Source organism: Ammospiza caudacuta, chromosome 1 (genome assembly GCF_027887145.1).
Source record: "Ammospiza caudacuta isolate bAmmCau1 chromosome 1, bAmmCau1.pri, whole genome shotgun sequence".
Classification (NCBI taxonomy): domain Eukaryota; kingdom Metazoa; phylum Chordata; class Aves; order Passeriformes; family Passerellidae; genus Ammospiza; species Ammospiza caudacuta.
This window is the reverse complement of record NC_080593.1, coordinates 93090316-93117948: the sequence shown is the minus strand read 5'-3', so window position 1 is coordinate 93117948 and position 27633 is coordinate 93090316. Positions and strand designations below refer to the sequence as shown.

The 27633-nt window shown below is 39.5% G+C and overlaps 1 protein-coding gene across 1 annotated transcript in view; it reads right to left on the bottom strand.

The window, feature by feature from the left end:
- The window catches only part of GABBR2 (gamma-aminobutyric acid type B receptor subunit 2), a 454077-nt gene that overhangs the window by 9920 nt on the left and 416524 nt on the right, over positions 1-27633 (bottom strand). Inside the window, exons 15-17 of the mRNA XM_058809544.1 lie at positions 15634-15858; positions 8597-8779; positions 6526-6655 (exon numbers count right to left, since the gene is read on the bottom strand). Coding sequence (XP_058665527.1) covers positions 6526-6655; positions 8597-8779; positions 15634-15858 — 538 coding nt within the window. The remainder of the gene's footprint in view (positions 1-6525; positions 6656-8596; positions 8780-15633; positions 15859-27633) is intronic.

Genomic DNA, 27633 nt, shown 5'->3' with positions numbered 1-27633 from the left:
CTTTTGCCAAGATAAGTGATTTAACATTTTTTAAAGCCACTAAAGATATAATTCTTCATCAAATGATTGGAAAATGCAAGTGTTGCTGTTTGGGAGTCTCTTATTTAATAGGATAATCTGTGTTGTACACACTAAAGGAGTTTCATGTACTTTCAGCTGTGCTGTGAGAGAGAAAGAGAAGGAGGTGGTCCTTGTCAAAAAGGTGGGGGATTTAGTTTAGAGTAGAGCAGAAATCATGTATTCTCTTCCTACTCAACTCTCAACACCAACTGCCCATATATGACCGTGTGTTATTCTTAATAGACTCTTTTCTACCACTCTTGCAGATGACTTGCCCTTAATACACAGAATAAATTTCTGCACATAAGGCTACCAAATGCAAGTTTTACTGTAAATGTATAAAATGTAGACAAAATACAGACACTTTTCCCCCTTTTTTCATTTGTTTCTTTTAATATTAAAAAAAAAAAGGTAATTCTTATATGTTAAGCATTTTGGGAGAGGAGTTGTTAAGTTTTTATTTTGCAGCTATGGAAACTAGAATATCTTTATTTTTCATTTACCTTTCATTTAAATAATGAAGAGCAAGATTCTCACTTAGTCATACGCTTCTGGGAGCTTGAGCTTAAAGAAAAAACACTATTGCCATATGTACTTAAAAAACTTAAGAGTTTAGAAAACTAGTTTTATATACACGAACAACTGAAAGTAGCGGTAAACATTTGATTTCCCAGTTTCCCCTGGAAAGTGTCGCAGTGTTTTTGATACTTCCCCATCCTCTCTCCTCCTCTGTCCATTAAGTATGCTGGTTGGAAAATGCCCTTCATCCTCAGGGCACTGTGTGCCGCTGCAGATTCTACCCAGTAAGTTGCACTGGGATGATGTAACTACTTTTTAAACTGAAATCACATTAGCCAGAAGCACCTTCTATATAATTTTCACCTTTGTAGACCTCAAACCAGAACTCAGAAGTCTGGATAAGCGATGCCTGAGTGCTTTCCATTCAGAAAGCTGTCGGGAGAAAAGACATTACATCTCAAGGGCCTCACAGAGCGCTCGGCAATGGGCTCATTATAGAACAAAGCTGGCTGCCAGTGGCTGGTGAGAACCAGAGGGCTTTAGCTTGGGACCTTTGCCTACCTGCAGGAAAAAACCAGCTTCCATTTACAAAGCTCTGAGCTGCAAGAGCACACCTGATGCAGGCCGCCCAGGGGCTCAGAGAGGAGGTCACTGCCCCCAGCTGCTCGCCTCTCCCTCTGCCAGGGGTCACCTGTGATCACTCTGCAGCCTCGTGCTGCCAAAATTACCTGGGCAGGCTCAAATGTGCCATGCATACTAACAACCCTCATTCAGCTGCAGGCAGAGCACACCAGGTGACTGATGATGCTTCAATTTCTTCCAAGAGTTTAGAAAACATATTTTTTTTTAACTAGGTGCTTGTTTGGTTGATGTTTGTACACTGCAGCTTTATTGAACATCTTCATCATTATGCTTTAGTGGCATTATTCCTCCGATGGCTTAGAACTAGATGACAGAACTACTCTTCATCCAATATCTTTCAATTCTACTATTGCTTCTCTTTGCTAGAAAACATATATTATGCTCCACAAAGAAGTAAGTGTGGTTTAACAAGGACTTACAGGATCTGGCAGAGATTGCTGATTTACTAAAGAGCTCAGGAAACTTTAAAACTAGAGGCAGATTTTGAAAACCTGCTGTAATTTTTCCCAGTTCTGTTGTTTGGACTGTGAAACATGACTAGCCAGTCTCTGTTTTTCATGTAAATAGAGTGATAAGAAAGTAAACTGAAAGGAAAAATTAAAACGATCACATTTTCTGCTGGTAATCAGAAAAAGTTCTCCTGAAGTAAGCACTCTGCGCACACAATCTAAATCATAGCTTCTGATAATTGTGTTTTGAGAGAAAGATTTTTTAAAAAGAAAAGCCAGCAATATTATGCTCTGATTTGTACTACTTTAAATCAGAAGAAATTCCCTTTACTACAGATTCATTTCTGTGCAAGAAAGGACAGGTATTGAACCACTGATAGGTTGATCTCCCTGTTGAAATAGAAACATGCTCCAATTTCAGGATTGAGTCAATTTGTTAGGCTTCATAGAAACTAGCATACAGATCTCTATAAAGAAAGAAACTACATCCTTGCTTTATAACAGCATCCAGAGTTTCAGAGTTATTTCTGAAAGCCCTTACCTTTGAATCTCTTTTTCAATCTCAACCTTAATGCTTGAATTGCATGAACTTCATAGAAATAATACTTCCCCCATCCATCACAGATGAACTCTGTTTTGCTTTGCATTTGTGAGCAAATGCCTTTGAAATCTGTTTTTCTTTGAGCTGCTTTTACATGGGGAAAAACTAACACCAGGAAACATCGGAGTGGGGTGACAAGTGACAGTATGTAGGCATATCTGACATGTAAATGAATGCTCCCAGCCCATTTGCAGCAATGAGTAAAGACTGCTTTCTGGCTTGAAACAGACAAGGTTTTCTGAGCAAGGAAGGGCGCCTGCAGAGAGAGAACCTGCAAAAAGGGTTTGCTCATAACAGGGGACTGTGGCAAGGCTGTCTCCTGCTTCTTCTGTACATCCCATAGAATGGCTTAATTTCCCTAATTTCCTTAATTTCCCTAACATGCTACTCTGAAATGTACTGGCCAAGGTAGAAATAGAGGGACATTCTTCTGCAGGATTTCATCTAAGCTTTGCTTTATATTAAACTCTTTCAATCCATGATTTTGTGAATTATGTCACATGGAAATAACTTCATGTATTAAAATGTCAAAAAGAAGTCAAGTAGAATGAGATAGTAAGATTCTAAGTGTAGCAAAAGTATCTAGTATCCCTTCCCTGCCTTTACACAGCCTCATAGTTGAGGCACTTGTCCTCCTTTTTTCCAAATGTCAGCCTGGCAAACACAACTGTGCCTCCAAGCCTGACTCTTCTTGCTGAATGACTCTGTCTCTTAAAGAGGTGGCCTGAGCCAAGCACTGGCCTCCCCCAGAGCCCATCCCTGCCTCAAACCCAGGCTGTAATGAATGTGGCTCTGCCACTCCAGCAAGGCCACCAGATCCCACAAATGCCAGGGGAGCAGTTAGTGTTGCTCTGTGCACAGAGCTGAGGTCACTAGCAGGCACAGTGACTCAAAGTCATCCGAGGAATGTAGGAAATGAAGTTAAGGGGATGCCCTTTTAAATCCAGCATCTGATGTTTCAGAGCCACAGTCCATGGACCATGCTAAAAACTGCTTGGCCACACAAAGCTATGTAGCAGTGCAGTGAAAAAGCCTGCATTAAAAGAAAGCAATCAAGCCATAAACCACAAATCACATTTTCCTAATTGCTTTTCTTACATAGCCAATTGCTGTGGATGTCTCAGGGACATCATGCATTTGTGAACAAGAGTTGAGTGTCTCAGATAATATCTCTCTTTAAATGAGATGTACTGAAGTGTGCTGTAAAGAAGGAGTCCCTGTGCCAGCAGAGCTCTTGGGATACACCAGGAGGTGTTGCTGTTAATAACTAAGCAGGAATCCCAAAGTTATGAAACACTGCCTGAGGTTAGGCAGATATAGGAGTTCACAGCTGTATCTACCTATTTTGGCTAAAGTAATTTAACTTTAGTATCTTAAATCCATATGTTTGATGTAAATGAGGGTGGTGAAGAAGGAAGAGATGAATCAAATAACCTCCTCTGGCACTTGGCTATAAGAATTTAACTCTAGGCAATTTTTACAGATCAGAAGCCTACTGAAGTGTACGATGACATTAAAGTTTGATTAGGGCTTGTTAGAGCTGCATTGCCTAAATCCCATGTTATGATCTGTTCTGTGAAGAGCAGTGCCCTGAGTTTGTGTAAGCAATAGCAGTGGGGTTACCCTACATGGCATTCTCCCTGTGAGCTCCTCCAAAACAGCAAGGTTTTTTATAAAAACAATTCACATAGAAGTGAACAACAAAGTGAGTGTGGCAAATTATCTGGTATGATTTTTAGCTGCTATTTTGAGCCTCTCTCTTCAGTGTCCTATTCCCACTCTCCCAGCTCGCATTTTCCACATTTTCCACAAACCTCATCATCACCTTTAAACTAATATTGGACTGGCTTCCCCAGCTGCACAGTGGGGATGAGAGAGATGGTCACTCCTAGGTCACGCTAATAGATTATTTACAATTCTGAAGCTTCACTCAAGTACCACCAGGGATGCATAATTTCAAGTTTCTGTACTTTCCTTTACTGAAAGCTCATGAAATGCACAGCTACAGAAAGCATAGTCATGTCTTTCAGAGTTAGCTTTCCTGTAGCTGTAAGGGCCAGAATTTTTTTAAGTACCATTTAAGTGGTGTCTGTTTGAATCTGCACAGAATCAGCAGTGACTCAGCAGCATGAATTCTCCAAAGCCTTGTTATTTTGATTGGAACAGCAAATTTATATTAAGCACATAGGTTGACTATTGGGAATGGGTGCAGTGAGAGAAACAGACAGGAGATTCAGATGTAGATAAGGGACAGGAAAATATGGAAAGATAAGCGGCAGAAGAAATGGAATTGGAGGGACAGGAAAGGGCTAGCAAGGGTTGCTTATAACAGTGGCTCAGAGCCTGGAAGGATGAATATTTAGTGTCCCTTGTGTCAGAATCAGGGTATACTACAATATGCATGCATGGAGTATTTGCCACCAGGTGAGGGACCAAACTCCAAATACCTTCTGCAAATTGGGATCCAGGCCTTCCTCATTCCCAGGTGAATGGATGCTCTCACCTTTCCATATAAATTTTCACAAGAGAAAGCATCTTTCTCCATCTGTCCCACCTTTTGTGTGGGGCTTTATGTGGTAAGTCCATTGAGAAAACTGTGTCCAGCAACATCAGTATGCAGAATATCTACCCTGTAAATCCCAATATTACATAGCTCCAAGCTACTCTGGACATTAGGGCTCCATGCCTACACATGATTTTAAATACACACCTCACAGCAGAAATGTAAAAGCTAGGGAGGTGTACTGGGGGAAATTAGGACCAAAGACAATCTTGGATGCTGTTGCTTAAAGCAGCAGTTAGGCATCAATGTTTTTTGTAGACATAGCCACAAGTAAGTGCAGAAAGGTTATATTTTATCCTTGATTTCTTTGCCAGCCTCCTACTGCTAATGGAGTGCATCTTGCTGTGGGAAGCATCCATCCTAAATTTATACCCAGTGTATTCTTGAGAATCATTTTTTGATTCTCATACCCAGACTCAGATGGGCATTTGGCACAATGCAATGTATCTTTTCTGCTTGAAATATTATTCATGATTTATCATTTTTCCTGGAGCATCTGACATGAGAGGAACATTCTATGTGTTCCTTTCAAACTGCCTCATCCCACTCACTGATGTTAGTTCTTGCTCCTGATCTCAGCCCAATAATCACACGCCTCCAGCAGCTATTTACGTTTTCCTTTTCCTCCTTTCCCCTCTTCAGTCTTTTTTTTTTTTTTTTTTTTTTTTTTTTTTACTTTTAAAAAGGACACTGGGAGCACTCCCTTTTTCTTCTTTTTGCCACAAGTTATACAACCCAGTGTATACCCAGGTTAAAACAAAAAGCTCAAGAGAAAGTAACCTTATCCAACAGAAATTTCAATATATTTCAATAACATGTGTGAACTGTTGATGTGATTGTAAAATTTTTCTTCAAATATATTCATAAGAGTAACTTCTGTCCCACATATTCAAGCCTATGGTGCCACATCAGTAAGAAGCATGAGCCTTGCAGTGTAGCAAACATGCAAATATACAAATTCCAAACACAGAGCAAGCAATTTTTCACACACTATAGTAATAGTCAGCTTACAAAGCTATTTTCCAGAAGTCAGAAATTAGATCCATTCTAGAGCCAGATATGGAAGGTGGGTGTCCTGGCTTCCACTTTTATTGCACTATGCACCAGATTTTATTGCTTCCCAAAAAGCAAAATGGCTCTAATGGAAGAAATTCTCTTGCATGTATTTCTTCAGGGAGCGATGCAAGACACACAGGAGAAACAACTCAGGAATATTACAGTTGTCATTAAATTCTTTTTTATCAGTTCCTAGGGAAGAACTTTCATACATGAGTGGCTTCAATTCTGCATTTAGAATCCAAACCAGCACTGAAATATTTACATGCTTCTCTTTTATGTGCTTGATAGCAGTGTCCAAAAGCAGGATTTCAGCATCCTAGTCAGGCAAGCACATATTAAACTGGGTTTAAAATTCTGTGGCTTTCCTCTCTCCATGCAGCACAAAAAACTTAGCTTCTGAACACAAGTACACTTTTTAAATTTTCCCCCTTCATCATGTGTATTACAATAGAATATGCATATACAGAAATAACTAATCAGTGGGTACCATGTAACTTATTATGTGAATCTGCATACTCCCAGTAATTCAACCAAAATATTTAAACTGTCTTACCAAGGTTTGAGTGCTCTGAAGCCAATTCAAAGCAGAGGTTTGGCATGTTAAGCTACTAATGGGTTTTACTGACGCTCACCTTTGCCATCTGTGAAGTTCCGTATACTAAGAATGTCATTAAGGTCCTGATAGTGGTTCTGCTTAATGTATGTTGTTTTCTCAGGAGTGTCCTGAAGTTGCATTGTGACCTCTTCCAAGTCTTTGTCCAGCTGCAAAACAAAGAGTACAAACCCTTCAAAATTCACGAGTCCTTGCTTCAGGTATCTGCACTGAGGCACAGCTTTCTATAACTAGGCTGGAAGGCAGGTGGTAATGCAATTACTACACTGTGACAAATACAGTTTTCTTATAGCAATACTACACTACCTCTAAAAATAAAGCTACAAGTCACAAATTGTGTTCAACTGTGACATTGCACAGAGGGCATAGGATAGGAATAAGCTTTTGTAGTGGACAGTAGAAACAATTCAGGTGTACTGACAAGTGAGAAAGGTATGGGCATAAGAAAGCCCAGTCTGAAAACCTCTGAACTATTTATTATCTACATGCAAAACTGTGGCATACAAAGCTACAACTGTTTCATCCATCAAATTGCAGAACATACAGGAGAATACAAGGGAGCTATGGCATGTGAGTGACCGCAGTCAGCTCTACCAGGAACGCACTCTCAGCACTGGGCAGAGCACAATCTGTTCTCAGAGGCTGACTTGTACTCAGTTTTCTACAGCCCAAATAGAAAATTACAAGAAACAAACTTCCTAATCCTCTAATCAGCGTGAACAGTTGTGCACGCTGTAGTGTCCAGAGTATGTCCCACTCACTACTAGTTTAACAGAATTTTAAAAGTGCTGAATTTAGATTTATGTTTTTCCTTATAGAAGTGGGGCACAGCAACTCAAACTAGATGAGCTAGAGATGTAGCTGCTAGCCATGTAGGGCATGTTCCAAATCCCCTTGACAATGAAACTGATTTGGACCCACTGGTTCTGGGAATTCAATCTATTTAAGCAAAGTCCAAAAAGAATTGTCAGGGTCCTGCAAGCACTAATGTGGCTGCTCTGATCTGCCTTACCTGTGCTCACCATCATGAGCCTTGTGAAACACAGGCTGAGAGCTTGTGCTAGGAGGTTTAGTAGGAAGAAAACTACGGTAGAGTAAAGGAACAGAAATAGCCAGCAGGCAGCTAGGCCTTCATTAAAAATTTCAAGGCTCTCACATGAAAGGGACCCAGCAAAGCTGAACTAAATTTCTTTAACAAGGCAGAGATAACTTTTACTTTTGAACTCTTTGGTAGCCTGAGTAAATAATTTATAGTTACATAGGCAATTGTCATTAAGATCTGGGCAAAGAAATAACTGTTGCAATAAAATAGTTTTTCTTCAAGGTATAAGAATACAGACTGGCAAAGAACATATTGATTTCTTTATGATATGACCAGTTATGGCTATCTTGTCTCAAAGCTGGGCAGTGTTCAAGACTGGTTTGTCATCATTTCAAGTCTACTGAGTAAGGATGGGCATAACTACAAATGTACATACTGTAGCTGTTATGTAATTCATGTACTCCACGTAGTCAGCCTTTCCCTCAGTAGGTACTGAAGCAACCATCACCTTTGTGTCAAAAGAGTCAGCTCACGCATTCGTAAAGCTTTCTTTCTACCTTAAGAAAATATGTCATTCTGTTTCATGGATGATGTAAAAATATGTCTAGCAAGTTTTTGAGCAAACTCTCAGAGAGGCTGAGAAATAACAGGAGCAGCAGCCTCAGAACTCAACCACAAACAGGAACAAAGACAGCCCTTAAGTGCCCCTGGGGCTGCGGATCTCTGTTATGCTTGCTTGTAAAGGTTACACTTCTGGAGCTGTGGAGCTCAGCATGTCCATGTGAAACAGCACGGTAATTGGCCTGTCACAAATAAATAGGGCAACTTTAATTCCATTTTGCTAAGGCACATTTTCATTTTATCACACCTGCCACGTATTTGCTGTACTAGTTAGCAATCCTTATAAATTGCCTCTTTCCTATTATTTTGATGGGAAAAGTTAACTTTCTTCTCTAGAATGTAGCCAGCATTTAAGCAGACTGGAGAATTGCAACAAAAAAACCAATGAAAACTGAAGTGCCTAGGCAGTAAATACAGTAAACAATACCTCTGTAATTTTCATTCTCAAGCGGTGATTCTCTGACTGCAATCCTTCTAGTCGAGATGTGCTGGCCTGATTGACGCTGGTGACTGATGTCGATGTTTTTGAATCTTCTTTCTTTTGATTTTGAGTGAACTGAAACCGTCTGTTCTGTGTGGCTGCATCTGGGTTTGTTCGCAGTGTGATGAGCTGAAAGGTTGAAAAGCCTTAAGAAATCCTGCTTTATTTTTGCAGCTATTTATTTTGTGTCTCAAAATACTGAAAGGCAAACCAAGAGCTCCTTTTTGACTTTCAAGTATAAAATTCTGGAAAGTGAGCTCTGCTTGCCATGTGCACTACTTGAGATGATTTCTGAAAAACTTTATAGAATAGGTTGAATGAAAATGATTATGAGAAGGGAAGCATTCAAAAAATTAAGAAAAAAATAATTCAAAAGATATTTATCTGGATTTATAATATATTAAAATACATTTTAATATTCTATCACATGTATCTTTCTCCTTCACTGATAAGTTTGTACTTTCAAAGGATATATTCCTTCCTCAAGAAAAATACAGTCCACCAAACCCTCCTCTTCCCAAGCACAGTTTCATCTGAAATTTCTCCTTTCCTACTGTTACAAGTAACACTCAAGCAGTGAGAGACATGAAGCAGGAGTATTAACAGAGAGAACTCATGGGAGATTGCACTCTGGAGATAACAGAAACTTAATTAGTTTTTAGCAACCCAAAATAAACCAAATCTGTTCAAAAAAATTAAATAAGCCACTTAGAAAAAGGTTAACCTTAAACATATTTAATTTAAGCAAATATAAGTGAAATTTAACACTCAGTGACAATGTGAAAATATCACCTTGACATGAGGAGAGAAAGCTACTGCTGTTTGGCAGCAGGGACAGAGATTCTCACATTACTCTAGAGAATACAAAATTTATGTTACTTGCCAAGCAGCATACATATATATTTGTATACAGACAAAGCTGAAGGGGCTCCCTGCCCTGAGAGAATAGGCATGGAGTCATAAATCCAAAGGTGTTGAGTTGTCTAAAAAGAGAGAACGGGCAATCATTTTGCATGCACAGCCCAGCCAGATTTTGTGGTCTAGCTGCATTTTGGAATTGATTCCTCTTATTCTTGAGAGCATGGAACTGCTCTGCAGCTCCAGTGGCATGAAGTAAGGCCCTAACTTCTGATCAACAGAGATCTGACTTCTCAGGCTCTGAAGAGTGTGGTCCCTGGCATGTATTTACAGACCAAGGCTGCAGATTGGGATGATGCTTGCAGATAATACATTTTATTTTTCAGGTGTTAAAGCAGATGGAGAAAGCTAAGGTGCTCTGTGTCTTCTTAACCTTAGTCTTTACTGGTAAAACTTGCCTTCAAAAATTCCAGACCTCTAAAGTAATTAAATACATCAAGTTCAGCCAACTTGACAAGTTGTATGCCTGAGGATTAAGGGAACTGGTCCATGTCATCATGAGACCACTCTCAGTTACTTTTGGAAGATGATGCTGATTTTGAGCAGTTTTTGAGGATTAGGAGAAAGGAAATGTCACAGCTGAGTTCAGGAGATATGACAGAAGAATTTTGGGAAATGCCTCCTTGCTACCTTCACCTCAGTCTGGGGGGGATGCTGCAGTAAATCCTCTGGGGACCCATTTCCAAACATATTAAGAGCAAGAATGTGATTAGAAGCATTCGTTGTTGATTTATGAAAGAGAAATCCTCCCTGAACAACCTGATTTATAGCTGTCTTCAGTGAGATGTCTGGGCTGGTAGATGAGGGCAGAGAGTTATTTTTCTTGACTTAAGCAAAGATTTAACACTGTCTCCCCGAGCATCCTCAAAGTTAAACTGATAAAGTGACTGGGCAAGGAACCACTGAAGTGGATGTAAATTGGGCTGAACTGACAGGCTCAGAGGATTGTGGTAGCCAGTCACTAATGCTTCTCCTCAGTCTGGAGCCAACAAGGATCTCCTAAAGCTAGGCAAAGGGAAGTACTAAGTCCTGCCCTTGAGGAGAAATAAACCTCAAGCACCTACCCAAAGAGCACAAGGTCTGTTTGACTGGAAAGTACCTTTCCAGTAAGGCAATGGGAATTGTGGTGGAACATGAGCCAGCAGTATCCTGGGCCAACGGAGGTGATCCTTCCTTTCTACTCAGCCTGGGCAAGAGCACACCTGACGAGGCAAAGGGAGACGACCCATCCTTTGATCAGCATCGAACTCCGATTTATTAATCCAACATGCACATTTTATAACCGTGTTAATTAAGTTCATACACATTGCAAAACTCGAGCTCATCATTGGCTACAGATTACACACCAACCCCTCCTCTTGTTTTCAATACCTGTGGTTTGTTATTGAGACCAAGACTTGTTTTTCTCATCCTGTTATGAACAGTTCTCAAGGCCTCCATGTTTGTCACTTTGCTTTCCCATACTATCCAAGGACAAGGTATTTACTTGTTATTAAAAAACAACCTGAGAACTCTGCTGTTTACAGAAACGTGCCTGAGAATTTTGTTGTTTACAGGAACAGGCTTGAGAATTTGTTGCTTACAGCTGCCTTTTACTTTTCAATCAGCTGTATATGATTATGGCATGTCTGAACAAAACTCTATAAGCCATGTCTGAGCAAAATTCTCCAACACACACCTGGGGTGTTGTGTCCAGATTTGTGCTGCTCAGAACAAGAGAGAGTTAGGTATGGCAAAGAAAGTCCAGAGAAGGGCCACAGAGATGCTAAAGAAGGTCCCAACCCTTATGATACAAATAGAGACTGATTATTTAGCCCTGAGATGGAAGACATTGCAGGGGTATGACATTATTCATGTGTATTCAATATATGATGGAAGAGAGTAAAGAGGATGGAGCCAGACTCTTCTCAATGACCTGCAGTGAAAGGGAGGGAGACACGAGCTGAGAACCCAAAATTTTCACTTAAAGATCAGAAGCAACTTTTCTTATTATGAATGTGCTCAAATGCTGGTAGAGATACTCAGAGGAGTGGGAATTATTTATCTGGAAGTAACCAATGCCCAACTGCTTAAGGCCTGGCTATCTTGCTGTAGCTGAGCCCTCCCAGAGGGAAGTGTCTTCACTCTCATAATTCTTTGTTTCAAATTAGGATGGTTGTAATGACTGTCTAAGTCCTAGACCAAAAACTACATGAAAATGAAGTTAAATGTGAAGAATGGTAATTACAAAGCTTCTTAAAGCAGCAGGCAGAAGTGTTACAAGATAAAAGTTCCGCAGTTTGATGTGGTCTAAGTTCAAACTGAATAAAGATAGAAGTATTGCCATTGAATCATCTTCACCTGAGAGTTTATAGATAAAAATTGGGTGTTTTGCAACAGGGGCATGTTTTAATGAATTGATTCACATCTAGTGAATTCCTGGACTAGATTAAAAAGTTCATGGGCAACATTGTTGGCTCATGCTGTACAAAAGAATGAGGTTAGATGAGCTTTATTTTTTTTTTCCTACCATACAGTCAGTGGAACTTTTATCTTGCTATCTTACATCTGTGCAGTTTCAGTTTTCACAAAGGGTCAACACTGGATATCCACAGAGCCAATTGCAAATAGGCATAAAATGCTACCAACACAGAAAAGGGATGTTTTAATCCCTAGAACTGATTTTGCCTTGCTGCTCTACAGGCAACTGGATCAGAATTAATGTGTTAGTGCCATTGCAGCCAGAAATGATATGCACTTGCGGGGCAACTACAAGTGAGCCCATTGTTCTGTCTCAAAATGGATGGAGTAGAAAAATGGAAGGACATGGAAGCATCATAAACATGAATAAGCCTGTGACAATTACTTCATGAATAGAGAATGCATATTAGGATTTTTTCTTTTAAGGAAGTGAGGAGTATGTTGAAAAGTACTATAGACATCTTGGTCCTTAAAAAGATAATTAGACATTGCAGTCAATTTCTGACAGGAAAAATATACATAACAGATGTTTGAATTCTGCAGATAACTTCTACAAGATACCCTTGAATGCATAAATCTGTAGTAGTTTTAAAAAGGTTTGGAAAGCTTTTGGCTGGATAACAAGAATGTGTACAGTTAATGTAAGTACAATGCAGTATAATGTTATCAACACTTGTACCATGAAATGGAGAGGGTAATGAGCATTTTTTCCTCTGATATCTCTTACTTTTCTATGGGATTTTCCTCGTGTTTTTTTCTGAGGCACTTGGTACTGAATAAAATGGCAATGGACGAAGTGGACATTTAACTAGAGAAGGATAGTAATTGCCATGTTATAAGTAAATAAGATTAGTAGAGCTGACAAGAAGGAAGAGAAAATGTCATGTTTCATTCCTTAGTGTGTCTACATTGTTGAGTAGTTGTGTACTTAAAAGGGTTGTGGGGTAAAATTGAATTTCAGCACTGTTGACCCAGGAGACTGCTGAAGATTAGTTAAAAGGAATGTACTTAGTACAGCAGAGAAGTAGTGGCACTCACCTGGCTCAGAACCACATTACTGCCTGCATCTGTCTGGTCAGTTTAACAATGAGAAAGTGCCATCTTACAGGTCTTCATTATCATCCCCTGTGCTTGATGAGGCTTTAGGATTCACCAGAAATATATCTGAGTTGCCAAGATTGTACTAATTTACAACAGAATTGCTTGAGGGGAGAGATTTGGTGCCTGTCTCACACTAACATCTTACCTGGATGTACAAACTAGGTAGTGTTGGATATAATCTGTGGTGTTCAGAGGAGTCATTGTGCAGCCTGAGCAGGCTGAGGGGAGAGTGCTTGCCAGCTGTGGCACAGCACGACCAGAGGAGATGCAGAACAATATATATGAGTGCTAGAACTCTCCAGCTGTGAAAACACTCCCATGGGCATTGGAAGTGCTGCATTCCAGCCCCTGCTTCAACATCTTTTTTTGTACCTTAGCCAGTGATGAATTTTATTGCTAAATAGCTAAGCATTTGGAAACCTGAAAAGAGATGGAAAAAGGTTAGGGACTTCATGCCAGGGGGCTATGGTTCATTTTTGCATTTTGAGTAAAAAAGAAAAGATGAAAAGTGAGGGTGGGGTAATTGGGGTTTAAAAGAAGATCAGAGGAAGGGGTTAAAAAAGAAATCAGAAAAGTAATTTCACAGCCTGTGACAAGAGAAGGATGGGCAAAGGAGCATGAAAGCAATGGGGCAAAGGGCATGGACAGCATTAATAATTCTCTTTGAAGAGAGTTCTGACATTCTTTGGAGGTATTTTTGGCATAAGAGTTTTAATATGCATTTTCATATGGCTTACCCACTTAAATCTTGTTATGTTTCACAGTACACTCTATTGTAATGTTTGTGAATGTTCCCTCAATTTAGAACAAAGCTGTGATTCTTCCCTAAGATACAGAACAAAAATATGACTATACATGTCTGTATGGCTTTTTAATATTTGAGAAGTGAATTGCAAAACTTGCAAAACATCCTGTTTAGTCAATCCTGGAGAATGAATTACTTTGCTGTTTTTTGCAGATCACAAATCAGCTTCTATCTCTAGTCTGCACATTTAATTTCTTTCAGTGGTTGCACTTTGAGATCAGTTTATTAGCTTGTTTTTCTTGCTTCTTTTGCACACACAGTTCTTGGCTGCCCAGTAGATGGGATGCCACTTAGCACCAGAATCTACTGACTACAATTTGTTCAATACATTGATTGAATGTGGTCCAATAAAGAGCCTCTTATAAAGACTCACTTGAAAAATCCAAAAACAGATTGTAGAGGCAAAAAGACCTACATTTTGCCTTGCAAATTTTACAGATGTCCAACTTCATATGTATTTAATTTGGGGTAATAAGCTATGTTTACACAAGCCACTTAAAATGAATACAATTGAACATTTTACTTCATAACATGGAATGCATTGCCTAGTACTTTAGGCTTTGCTAAGTAAGCTTACGTAAAAACCAGTTTTCCCTTCATCCAAGATCTGTCATATTCATGTCTAAAGCTTAACTCAGCAAGGGAACTGATCAAGTTCCAGCCCTTTGTAGGTATCTTCTCGATTCTTCCAACAAGGCACAATGAGTCTGTCCTCAAAGCTCAGAAGAGCAAAAGGAAATGAAAGCATGTGTCTCCCAGTCTGTGCCTCACTTAATCCTTTAATATACCCACTAATAAATATAACTTCAGAGTCAGCATTTGCAGCATACATACAGTTTTCCTCTGAGGTACTGACAAAGCCTATTGTACCACCATAAATGAATACTTAGAGGTTTTAACACAATCGATCTCTTATCATGCGAGTGAATGTTAAGATTTTACTATTTTTGTAGGTATAGAAACAGAGATCTTGATTATCTTGTTAAGGGTATGTAAGAATCTTAGAATATCCTGGGAAGGGACCCACTGGGATCACTGAAGTGCTGCTCCTGGCCCTGCACAGGAGCACCCCAAGGATCACACCAACTGCCCAAGAACATTGTTCAAACGCTTCTTGCACTATGTCAGGCTGATGCTGTTACCACTTCCCTGGATATTCCTTTCCAGTTCCAAATCACCCTCTTGGAAGAACCTTTTCCTAATATCCAACCTATAACTCCCCAGAGTTATAGGGAAGAACCTTTCTAACCTATAACTCCCCAGAGACAGCTTTATGCCATTCCTTTGGTACCTATAACTGGTCACCAAAAAGAAGAGGGAAAAGAAGAAGCATGGCAGAGAAGACAAGACCTGTCTCCCCTGAATCTCCACTTACATCTCCACCCTTTCCAAAAATTTTCTGAAAATTGGAAATGGAGGCTATTCTACTGAAACTACAGAAAACAATTTTCTTTGTTTCTTCAGGCACAATTTCAGTAAAAATATAGGTATTATTAGCTCATGTATTCACACTTTCTCCAAAATGTCATGAAGCTTTGTTTTTCCTTCAGGGTCTGGAGAGAAGCATTTATGGATGGGCTTGGTTAAGAATTCATACACAACCCCTGCTATTGAAAAGGCGATAAACACCTACATGTTACAGCATAATTACAAAATAGCAGGAAAAATATCTGGATCTATGCAAAACAAATTCACCTACCTTAGGTACAAACACAAGGCAGAGAGTGATGGTGCTGCAGAATATGATGACTAAAGCAACGATGCAGAACTGCACATTGGGCTGGTCCCGAGTGAGGAATGAAACAGCAGCACCGATAATGCACATTATCCCCACGTTGTACACACTCATTCCGATGTACTTGCTGTCATTCAAAGCAGGAATGCTGACATTTCGTGTCTCCCAGGCGAGGAAACACCCAAATAACTGGAATGGTAAAAGAAGGAAAAATGATGATAGTTTTAAGAGGATTTGCTGTCATCCAGAAAAAGCACTGATTTGAAACAGGTATGTTTTCCAACTTGACAAATATAGGAGATATTACAACTCAGAGGTATACACCCACCTTTCCCTCAATATCTAATTACCTGTGTGATTTGTTTTGCTCACTAGGACAGATTCCTGCTCTAAGAAGAAAAATGTGAAACTTAAAATTATTTCTGATTGGAACAAATTTTTCTAAATGCTATGGTTATCTTTATATTTTAAATAGTTTTTAAAGACTGTCCTTCCTGTTTCTTTTCAAGGATTCCAGTAAAGATATAATGTGCATTGTTTTTTAGCTATTTTTAGGAACTGTTCTCAATATACCCTTATCAATCTAGCTATTCATTACATGATTATCACCTACATTAATAAGCAGCAGTGCCAAGATGTGTCCCATGAGGGATAAGTATACCATGTGGAAAGTGTCACCCGAGTTGTTCAAATTACAATTATAATGTCTTTTATTATAGTGGGAGTTGGTAATGGCCTTTCAATTGCAGTTGTCTAATGATTTCTGGCATAAAATGTTCTTGTGGCAATTTTTTGTTTGCTTTTTTCCTTTGGTGTATTTTTAAGTTTTAGCCCCTTTGTTATTTGCAATACGCTTTTGCAATTCAGCAGGGGAAAGCCTTTAGTGGAAGGGAGCCATTTCCATCCCTTGAAATTTAATTAGATTTTTCTGCAACATGAACTGCTGCAGACAATTATTTTCTTCCTCTTGCATTCCTCAGAGGAGTTCTGGCAATGCAGTAAAAGCCAAAACGAACTGAAGATGTTGTAAGAAGGTAACCCAGCCTACGGTCTCGGCGCAGCCCCATAGGGGTGTAGGGTGCCTTGGGAAGCATGACAGACAGCAGATGGTATTGCATGGAAGGTAAGGACAGAGAGAGGAACTATCACTAAGGTCCAGGACATGGTTTCTATGTTTTCAGGCTTTTTTTCTGATCACAGTACAGGGACAGACAAGAAGGAGAAAGAACAATGGTGCATTCCCATTGACCTTAGCAGCCTTCCTCCCAGACCGACACATTTGTCCATTGCCATGTCATAGAGATAACATTCTCTTTTTTCTCTTTTACACAACTTCAAATTTATGTACAGTCCAGGAAATTGAAGGTCAATGGTGTTGCCATTTGGGGGATTAATTGCAGTTGTCTAGTATAGTTTACCTTCTATTCTTCTGTTTGTTTTTTTTTTTTTTTTTTCCTATGGCAAATAACCTGGATTGCAAGAACAGTATTTGGTTGCCAGACAAGCAAAAGAGATTAGAGAAATGGTAGATTGATGTTTGCTCTACAAACTTGGGTTTCAACCCAAGTAGTAACACCAGGACACTGGTAATGTAAGTTTCCTTGATTATTTGCCTAGTTTTAATCTCAAATAACAATGGCAACAAAGCCAACCACTCCGCTACTTTGCACTCCCTCAGGCTGCAGCCACCTACCATCCAGGCACTTCCAACCAGGACCTGCTGCTGAGCTCCCAGCCCTGTCCTCCCTGAGCTTCTCTGCTGGTTTATCTCATACTCTTGCCGACAGCACACGTCACCCTGCCACGTGTGCAGGAGCAGAGCTGGCTGGGAGGCTTTCGCACATTAGGCATCTACTCTCAGCCCATGGAGTGTGGCAGGCTTCAGGGGCTTCCCAGTCCAGGCAAGGGATGTAGAACCATTTGCTGCCCCCCTTTGCAGTCACTGCTGCAGTCCCTATCAAGATACATTGCCACTGGCCTTCCCTAAGAATTGCAGGAAGAACAGCAGGGGCTGCTGCAGGCAGAGCATGGGAAGGGGATGCTCTTAAGGGGTCTGTGTACAGCTACCTGGGTCAGCAAGGGATCTCAGCCATTCAGGCAGGGCAACTGAGATGAGTGAGACCCTTATCAAGCTTCGTGCCAGAGCAAGAGCTCATCCTCTGATACATTTCTAAGCCCCTCTGGTAAACAAGGTAATCTCTCCAATAGGGAAGGATGCAGGCAGCACTCCTTTGCTGTTGGGTCTGGCACTGTGCACAGGCAGAGCAGGAATGTACAGACTCCTTTCCAGGCTCTGAGGAAGCAAATTGTCACTGTATTCGCCTGGGTGCATGGGGGGACATACTGTAGTGGCACCTTTTGTCAGGGCACAAACCTGTTCCCCCCAAACCTCACCACCTCAGGGGTTGCTTGTTCTCCACTCCCTGCACTCTTGGTGCTGCACTACTCAGTTCTGCTGCAAATCTACATTTTGCCAGCCCTGAACTGACAAACAGGCTGGTCTGGGCTGAGCTGTTTTGAGGGGTAGAAGGAATCCTTGTCTGTATTTCTACATCACATTTTTAAAGAGATGAGATCCTGATTAACTATGGAGAACATTTCTGTCTTCTCATGCTAGGGTTAATCATTAATAAGATTTTTAGGGTTGTAGGTCATCCCTCCCTCTCCTCCACTTCTCCCAGTATGAACAGATTCCATTCCAAAAGGATTATTCTGGGAAAACAGCCAACACACTTACATGAGGCCAGCACTTATTACAAATAATGGGGATGAATTTACAGCTGAGGTGGTTATAAAATGATCTAAAAGATCAATTATAATGGAAAAAAGATTGTTTGAAGAGTGTTGTGGGGGGTTATGGTTTAGCCCATTCTCATTTATAATTGAGAACAGCATGGAAAATGGTTAAATGTCTTTTGGGCAAAAGGAAGATACATGTGTATTTATACAACCACTAAAGAAAGGAAGAGGCTCTTGCAGCAAGTGAGTTTCCTCAGAATGAGGCATTATAAATCTGGGAGCATTGTTTTTAATTTTTATTAGCATTTTGGGTAAAATGCTTGCCTCAGGAAGAGAAATCTCCTTTTCTAGAAGTCACAGCTCATCTTTGAGACTCAAACATGGATAAAAGCTGAGAGTTTTCTGCATCCTGCTGCCAGGGCAGTGCTGGTTGCAGAGGTGCTCTTTGTTTGCTGGGCACAGATGCCTGCAGGGCTCTGTGGGGCTGGTAGATTTTTCCTCTGAGATACAGCCTTCCTGAGGGAACTTCATGCTTTGCTCTTCCTTCGCCTGCCCTTTCTATTTTACCCCTTCCCAAGGCTCAGACAATATGCACACATGAAAGATGCAGTTTTATGACTGTAGAAATCCTGTAAATCCCTTGGTAAAATCCTGTAAAATGGCTTGGCTGAGGAATGGGATGCAGACATTGCTAGTGAAAGGTCCAGGTTTCTGTGATCCCTTGACAACTTTGGAATATGAGACTTGGGAGCTACAGTTAAAGACACAGACTCATAGTGCCTAGTTCAGCTCCTCTTTACTCCTGGTACTTAAACTTTAAACATTAATCTTCCCAGATAACAAAACTTCATTTCAAATTATGCCTGGGGGGGACCTAATTCTTGAGGCTGCTGTGGAATTTAAGGACTATTTGATATTTTTAGGCTGCCTGATGGAATTTTCAATGCAGCTGTCTCTCCTCCTATTGCTCCTAGAGGGCTCAAGCTGGTAAAGGCTTCTCAAGACTGTCTGCTGGCAAAATACATCAACAGCCATCTTCATTCAAGACAATGATGCTGGTGATGACCATAGTGTAGCTTCATGTTTGGAGAACACAGCACAATTCCAAATTTTGCCTGAGATGTGCTCCCTAACCCCAGAGCAGAGTCTGGCTTCAGAGGGAGCTCTCAAACTTCCTTCAGAGCCGCTGGATTTTACGTAATGAGAGAGTGACTGTCTTAATTAATTGGGCACTTGCGTGGGATGTTAGTTCTGATCTCTGCTGAGAATTTTGATTAAACAGTCTTTAGGGAAGGCGTGCATAAATACACATTGGGATGGAGGCAGGCAGCTCCTAGCAGTGCTCTAGTGCTGGATTCAGAGAGGTGGAGGACACATCTGTCCCCACTGCTTTACACCAGTTACAAATCCCATCCCGAGGCTGCTGATGGACCCCACGCATCTCCAAAGGAGTTTGAATAACTCAGGGATACACATTACCCTATAGGAAGCTGTCACCTAAAATTTAAGGACACCTCAGCCTACTGTCAAGCCTAATGGCCTAATTTTAGTCCTTTTTGGATCTCAGCCAATGACACTGAGAATGGAGATATGAAGGGCTGCCTACACTGTTATTCATGAACTTAAAGCCTTCTTCAATTTTGGTGGTCTACTACACACATCTTCTTGATATAGAAAGTGCCATAAGATGTTGGTTTGTATTTTCTCAGAAGATATGGGCAGCTGTACAGGGAGGATTGGTTTGTTCCATCTTCTGTTTGAGGGTAGGCAGCTTCCATTTGACACTGATTTAAAGTATTGCCTTTGCAGATGTTGGTATGGTAGGTTTAGGCTGTGTTGTCAGTGCACCTAAAAAGGCTACAGTGGCAAAGTCTACAGTGAGAAAACCACTGTATAAATTTGGGGAAAACAGTATCTGAAGACAACAGGATTGTATCATCACTGTGATTAAAGACAGATTAAAAGAAATCTGTGTTAAAATGTTAGAGGTGTAACAGGCCTATGGAGAATATTATACTCGTGTTTAGATTCAACAGGCAAACTCTAATTTTAAAAAATGTTGTACTGACCAAATTTTGATACCTGGGAATATAATAAAAGTGTTTGTAACTGAAGTATTGGAAAACACTTAACACTGTTTTTTAGAACTCTACCAGCTAGTTAGTTTTAAATCTTGTTCATGAGAATTACTGCTAAACACAGTAACAATTGGATCCACAACATATATTGATGCAACCAAGTGCCTAATTTGCTATTGGATTGCACAGACTGTCACATGACAGGAAAGAAATTATTTATTCACCTCCATTTCCCTGTACTACCCTTAAAAACCATTTTTTAAATGTTTCATTTCAAAGTCATGCCAGCTTAGGTCATGAACAGTATTAGGAAAGAAAGATAGAGAAAATGACACGAAAGATAGAGAAAATGACACTAAAGATATATGACAAGAGCAGAGAAATACCAGAGGAAAAATCTCCAGTCTTGTAAGAAGTCATGCTTGCCAGTAACTAGGGGATATGGTTTTGGGAAGATTATATACTGGACTAGGCTGCAGCTTTGCAGCTGATTGCTGTGTTGTAGTAGCACAGCCCCTGTTCACTTGGGGATTGTAGCCCTGCTGTGTGCCACATAAAAGAATAAAAGCAAGCCTTTTCTCCAAAGATTTTACATCTGGAGATTTTTGTTTGCTTTGGTTTTGTTTCTTCTAGCTAGATTACTGTAAGATTTCCCCCCCTGGCCCCCTTAAACCAAGGCAGTCCTGGACTCTGACCTGTAAAGACCTTTCAGCCTGAAGTAACTGTGAACCTTGACTTGTGTGTTTTTCTATTCAGGTTGTTTCATTAAATCCAGATCATCACAGGCATAGGCACATTTTTATTTCAGTGAAATGGCTGCAGATATTTTTCAATTAAAAAAAAAAGGAATTTTGGTTTTCATGTTTTCACCGCAGAATTGTGCAGTACAAAATACTGAGCAGCTTTCAGGAATATGCATAGAAAAGTGACTTTTTTTTTTTATTACATGTACAATTGGTAAGGTTAGAAAACTGAAAGACAAACTAATCCTTTGTAGGTCTCTTACCTTCACTGTCAGTACAATCTGATGTTAAACCATTGCTCACTCCCCTGTCTGCCATGAGTCAGCGGTGTATTTAGTTAATTTTCACAGAGCTGCTCTGGGTAGGCATAACTAAAGGGAAGCTTAATATTTCTATTGAGCATTAGGACAAGAGCTAAATATTGATTTTAATTGCAAGATATGCATATTCAGCCACTCAGCTGAAGGACTTTCTCTTTAAAGGTCTTGGCAAAACCCTTTATTCCCAGTGCAAGATAGAAAAGCAGCTGCACAAAACTATGTATACTAACAGGCATCCAGGTTTCACTTTGTACTCCACCCTCCCAAATCAACAGGTCAATAAAATATTTCCCCCTCTTTGCATTCAGAGTACATTTGAGTTTTTTTCCATGAAAATTCTGCTTAGTCATGAAACCATTATAGTAACTCAATTGAAACAAATACACAACTGGTCATTAGCAAAGCTCCATTTGGAATAGCTTTCTATTGTCTCTGGCATAAGATTACCACAATCACAGCTCTGTAAAGAGGTGAAGCACCTCTGCTAAAAGCCAGTGTGTGCTACAGTTTAAATCCATTTCTGCTATACAAAAACTGATGCCAAGAGACGTGTAAGGGAATACTGCACTATCTGCAACATTTCAAAAATATATTTGAATATATTTCCTTATGGTCATATTAGGGAAAAAATTATCCAACAAAACCATATGGAAATGTGGCTTTAGATACTAAAATAGTGTCTGTGTTTTATTGAAGAAATAATAAATATCTGGTACTACTATAAACTACTTTCCCCCACCACAAAGCTTAACTATCTTCCTCTCTAATTACTGTAAGATGAGACAGATGGATCCCACCATATATATGAGTTAGAATCATGCAAGTTAATTGATAAGGAGGTAGGTCCTTCTTCTGAGTTCTCTTTTTGATCATGAAGGGAATTTAAAAGAATGCAAATATTCGTGTTAAAAATCAGAGGTACTATCAGAAAGCAATGGGGAATTTTAACATAATCTGAAAACTATTCAATTTTTCTACACATACAATGCATTAATTTTATAAGTAATTAATTAATAATATGGTTGGTATAATTTCATAAGAATATTGGGGCAGACTTGACGAAATTATTTAGTGAAACCTCCTGCTCAAAAAGCAGGCTCAGATGTAAGTTCAGTCCAGGGTGTTCATACTTTTATCCAATCTGGTTGTAGAAATTTTTGAGGACAAAGGCTGATCAAACTGTCTGGGTGAGCTGCTCCACTGCTTCCCTTTCCTTAGTGACAAAAAAATAAATTCTTTACATCCAGCTTTCATTGAGTAAATATAAAATAAGAGTAAAATAATAAAAGGAGGAGCATGTGTTGCACACCACAGCTGTACTGTTCATACCCAGCTCCTGGGCTCAACACACACAGAGGGCTTAAGCACCCGGAGCAGCAGTGAGAAGCTACATCCAACATCCAGCAAGGACAGCCAGACCATCCCTCAGTACCACCTGTAGGTACCTAAATGCTGTCAGTGACTGAGTTTTCTGCTGGATATTTGTGAACTGGTTCCTGTCCCAGTCTGCTTCTCCTCCTGCCTGCTGAGGCAAGAACACCAAGTGCTGACTGAAGACTGGGCTGCAGGGCACTGACTGGAACCCAAGCTCTAAACCATGGTACCTAACTCCTTTTTTTGAAAATCTACTTCCAAGTACATGAAAAAAATGGAAAAGTACTGTTTATGTATTAGCCAAGAAAGCAAAGGAAGCCTTTGGAGAGGCATAAGGGGGAGCATCAGGTATATTTGTAAAGAGCAATGGAAAGATGTTTGTGTATGCGCTTTAAAGGATATGTCCAAAGCTGCACATGTGTAAAAAAGCTATTCTTACCTTAAAAATTGTTTTGGTTGTTGTGGAATGTAAAGCAAACAAGCAATAAAATTGGCCAAAGACTGGGCAGAATGTAAGAAAAGTTTTAAAGAGGAAATTCATAATAATGATTATGAATCTAAGATCTAAAATAGAGATAGTGGAAAGGTAAGTTAAATGTATAGTAGCAAATGAATGGCTAGCAGCATTTACAGAATTCATAAGGATTTACAAAAATGGAGAAGTGGAGAAAAATGAATCGTAATAGAGGTTCATTCCTTGGGAAATGACAGATTCAATAGCAATGATGCATGATAAGATAAGCTTAACAAGGGGTTTTGTCCTACATTTACATAGAGATGGAAGAGTCCATTCACATCTTGCCAGAACAGTGAAGTGCAGCTTATTCCAGCAGTAAGAGAGAGCTCTTGAAAACTCTGTCAAGACAAGGTGTTGTAATCACAGAGATCCTGTAACTTACATGCAGTAATTTTTAAGGATTGATTTAGGAGTTGTCTGGACTGCTGGGCATAATTGTTGATATTTATTGGAATTCTGGCAAAGCTCCACTTAAGATACAAAGAGGCCATATGGGAAAAGACAAAGTGGAACACCCCCAGTGATTACAGAGCTATTACCGTAATTTCTATCCTAAGCAAATTAATGAAATGGCTGACACATGAACTCAGCCAATAAGTGGGGAAAAAAAAGGGGATAGCAATATAATTCAAATTGCTATTATTTTTTTAAATGAGTTTGCAAGACTGAATAAAGGTAATTACATTCATGCAGGGTACGTGGATTTCCCAGTAGTGTTTGTCTTAATACTGCACAGTATCATTATTTAAATACAGAATGCTACAAAATCAATACAACAAATTTAAACTGAAATCTATGTGATGGATCTCAACATATAAATATTAATGAGAAGCTATTAAAAAAAAGAAGATAGTTTTAAAAAAAATTCCAACTTAAGCTGTCCCAGATATGTACATTGACTTGAAGGAGATAATAACATGGCTGAAAATGATGCAGAAGATGCAGAGGGTAAGAATGTTAGACAATGCACAGAAAGTTTTTAGAGAAATCATAGAAATATGGCTGAATATAAGGAAATTTACCTAGAAATAAGTACATAGGTCATTTTAGAGCAAGAGGGATAACATATATGCATGACCCACCCAAATTCAAGGATTGGAAGTAAGAGAAATTTAGCTCAGCAATTGGAGAGCCTTAGGAAGCAGAGGATTCTTTCAGACTTTAAATTAAGATTGAACATCATCCCAAGGATCTATTTTAGTTGAATTAATATTTTCTTTGGCTTCTAAATCAATTACAGAATTGTGTTGAACAGTATATCAACTATAGTGAAATGTTGGAATATGAACAGTTAGAAGAAAATAAATTTCTTATTCTTAGTGACATTTATCAAGTCCCATGATGAATATGCATTATTTTTTCCTATCTCAGTCATGAAATACTGATATTTTCATTCTTGGCAAGGTTAGCTGAGGACAACACATTAAAAACAGTGTATGAGAAGTGGTCACTATTATTAGTTACAGCTTAAAACCCCCTCAATTAACACAGGGAGAAAATAGGATTTCATACAGACAGCAACAGTCAAGCTCAAAATATAGTTTTGCTTCAAAAGCCTGATTCTTAGTAGCTGAATAACAGGTACCTGTAATAAGATGTCAGGGACACAATAAACATCCAACATATGTACACCTTGAGTCTAATGTTAACACCAAGCTTTATCAGGAAGAGAGGAATTAAACAGTAGACAAGACTAATGTGTGTGTGATTAATAAGGAAAGCATTCTAGGAGACCAGTCTGGAATTGTTCTGGCTGAATGAGACAAGTAACTCATACCCCTCGGAAAGATGTTAGTGCACTCCCCAATAATGCACCACCAGCAAGTTTAAGGTGGTGTGTTTTCTGTTATCCTTTGGAGTATATGTAAGAAAAGTGCTTTTCAACTATGTCTGCCTCATCAAAAATCGGAATACTGCAACTGACTCGTTGACATGCTGGAGTTCAGGCACAGGTTGGACTTGATCTCAGAAGCACTTTCAGCCTAATTGATTCTGTAGTTCTGTGATGGTCAACACGTACACATAGACAGACCTCGAACTTGTATGCAGCCTTTTCGAAGCTGAGCTTGAGATGGGAGAAAACAGAGAATCCTCTAGGTATGGAGGAGCTGGAGAAGACTAATACACTGGTTATTAAGAAGATTCATAAAATGGTAAAGGCAAAATTTAGGATGGCAATATTCCTGTTATTCTCTAGTCACCTGAGGAATCTAAATCTAATAACTGAGAAGCCTTCATGCAGAGTAAGCATTTCCACACATCCCTTCAGGGGCTGTTGAGGAATTGTGACTCACTTTTAGAGTTTGCTAACTTTAATGAAGAGGGAACCAGTGTATGCTGTTAAATAATGCCTTCCCTTATTTTGCCATTCCTTGCTTTCCCTGCCCTTTCCTGCCCTTCTCTGCTCTGCCCTACCCTGAGTGATTAATTCACTGCATCAGTGCATTTAAGACATCAGAATGGACAGTATTGCTTTTACTTCAAGACAAAAAAAGAAAGGAACTTTTTTAGGTTAATCCTATTTTTTATATTCCCATTTTGAGGCAATAGGTCAGAGTAAATAATTTTGGCCTAAGTAAAGCAATTTCACCTTGGCATTGTGCTGTAATTAGCAATACTAGCTCTTTAGTATATAGCATGTTAAATTAGATATGTTTTATTATTAAAAACCAAAGACTTTTGTATTAGCTAAATCTTCATAAACAGTAAGAGGAGAGGTTCTGTTTTTTTGTTCTGAAGGCAAAGTATGTGTGGTGTACAGAATGTCTTTAGTGATGAGATAAAATGCATCAGTTCTGTTGTCCTCATATCACTCATTCACTCATCATAGCAATTATTTAAATGATTCAGATGAGTACGTTCCTTTTTAATATGTAGCAATTTGTGTGTTAAGAGGGCACTGGAGTAATAAAAAGTGTGTATTTCATTGGTGGTTATGAAACACTGTGTGTCTGAAATTAGTGAGTAATGGCATATGTAAAATAAATGAGATATTAGTAGCACTTAAGCTGAATATTACAGATATACCACAAGCCAAGAAATTCAATAGTGAATTGAGTATTTTATGTATGCATGTATGCACATATATGCACATATTATTGTCTAATAATGCAATGGCATTTGCAAAATAAGTTTGCAAATGGCATTTACGGATTTAAAGAGTCACGTATCTTGTAGAAAATAGTTTAACAGATGTGCTGACAAAACAATCTAGGGCAAAGGACTACTAAGAATCCAAGCAGTTTGACTGATTCTAATAACACCACTCAAGCTTGAAAGCTCGAAGAAAGTTGCCAGAGAATGTATATTCCTTGATGCTGTGCTACATGCTGAGGCCACTCTGAGCTGACCAACCAGTAAGACATGCTGAGGTGTGGAATCTCTCCTAATTCCTGATCCTTTTTGAGAGATTACATATGTCCTAGCTCTTTATTTCCATCTTGGACATTCTCTGAAAAGGAGGCATCTATACCTAAAGTTGCCTTTTAAAAAAAAATTATTTTTCTTTAAAGGAAGCTGAGAAGGTTTCCTTTTGGCTAGTGGCTCGAGGATCAGAGCTCTCACCTGGAGACACTTGATGCTGGTGCCTCCTTGCATGAAGGCTCACCCCAGCAGAGTGGTCTGACCACAAAACAACTGTTTAGAATTTACAGAAACAAAACTTCTCCTCCCTCCCTGCTGAACCTCATATTGGATATTTAAAGACTTTTCAGCCTGAAAAGAACAGCATGAAAAGCAGCAGGGCTCATCAGAGCGGTCATTCACAGGGGAGAGGGAACCAGGCACCAGCAGCCCCCTCTGGGCAGCAGCACCAACCATGCCAAGTGGAAGCAGCTGATCCAATCTTTTCCCAGTGTCCTAATGAACCAGCATGCTCCAAATGCACAGAGCAGATTGACCCCTTCAGGCAGTGTAGCCTAATGTCTGTCAGGCTTAGGATCCAGATGGGGCTCAACTCTAGATGGGTGTTCTGCTGGTCAGTGCTGTCCATATCAGATGTTTTCAAAACCATCAGGCTCAGGAGCTTTTAATCACTAATGGTCACCTATAGAGTTTGGTTTGTTTTTTTTTATCAACCATTAAGCCTCAGGGTCCCTGGTTCCTGAAGTCTTTTCTAGTCATTAAATTTTTTTATGGAGATGGGCCTCAGTGACAAAAGGTTTATTTTGATTCAGGCCCCAGATTAATCTTTC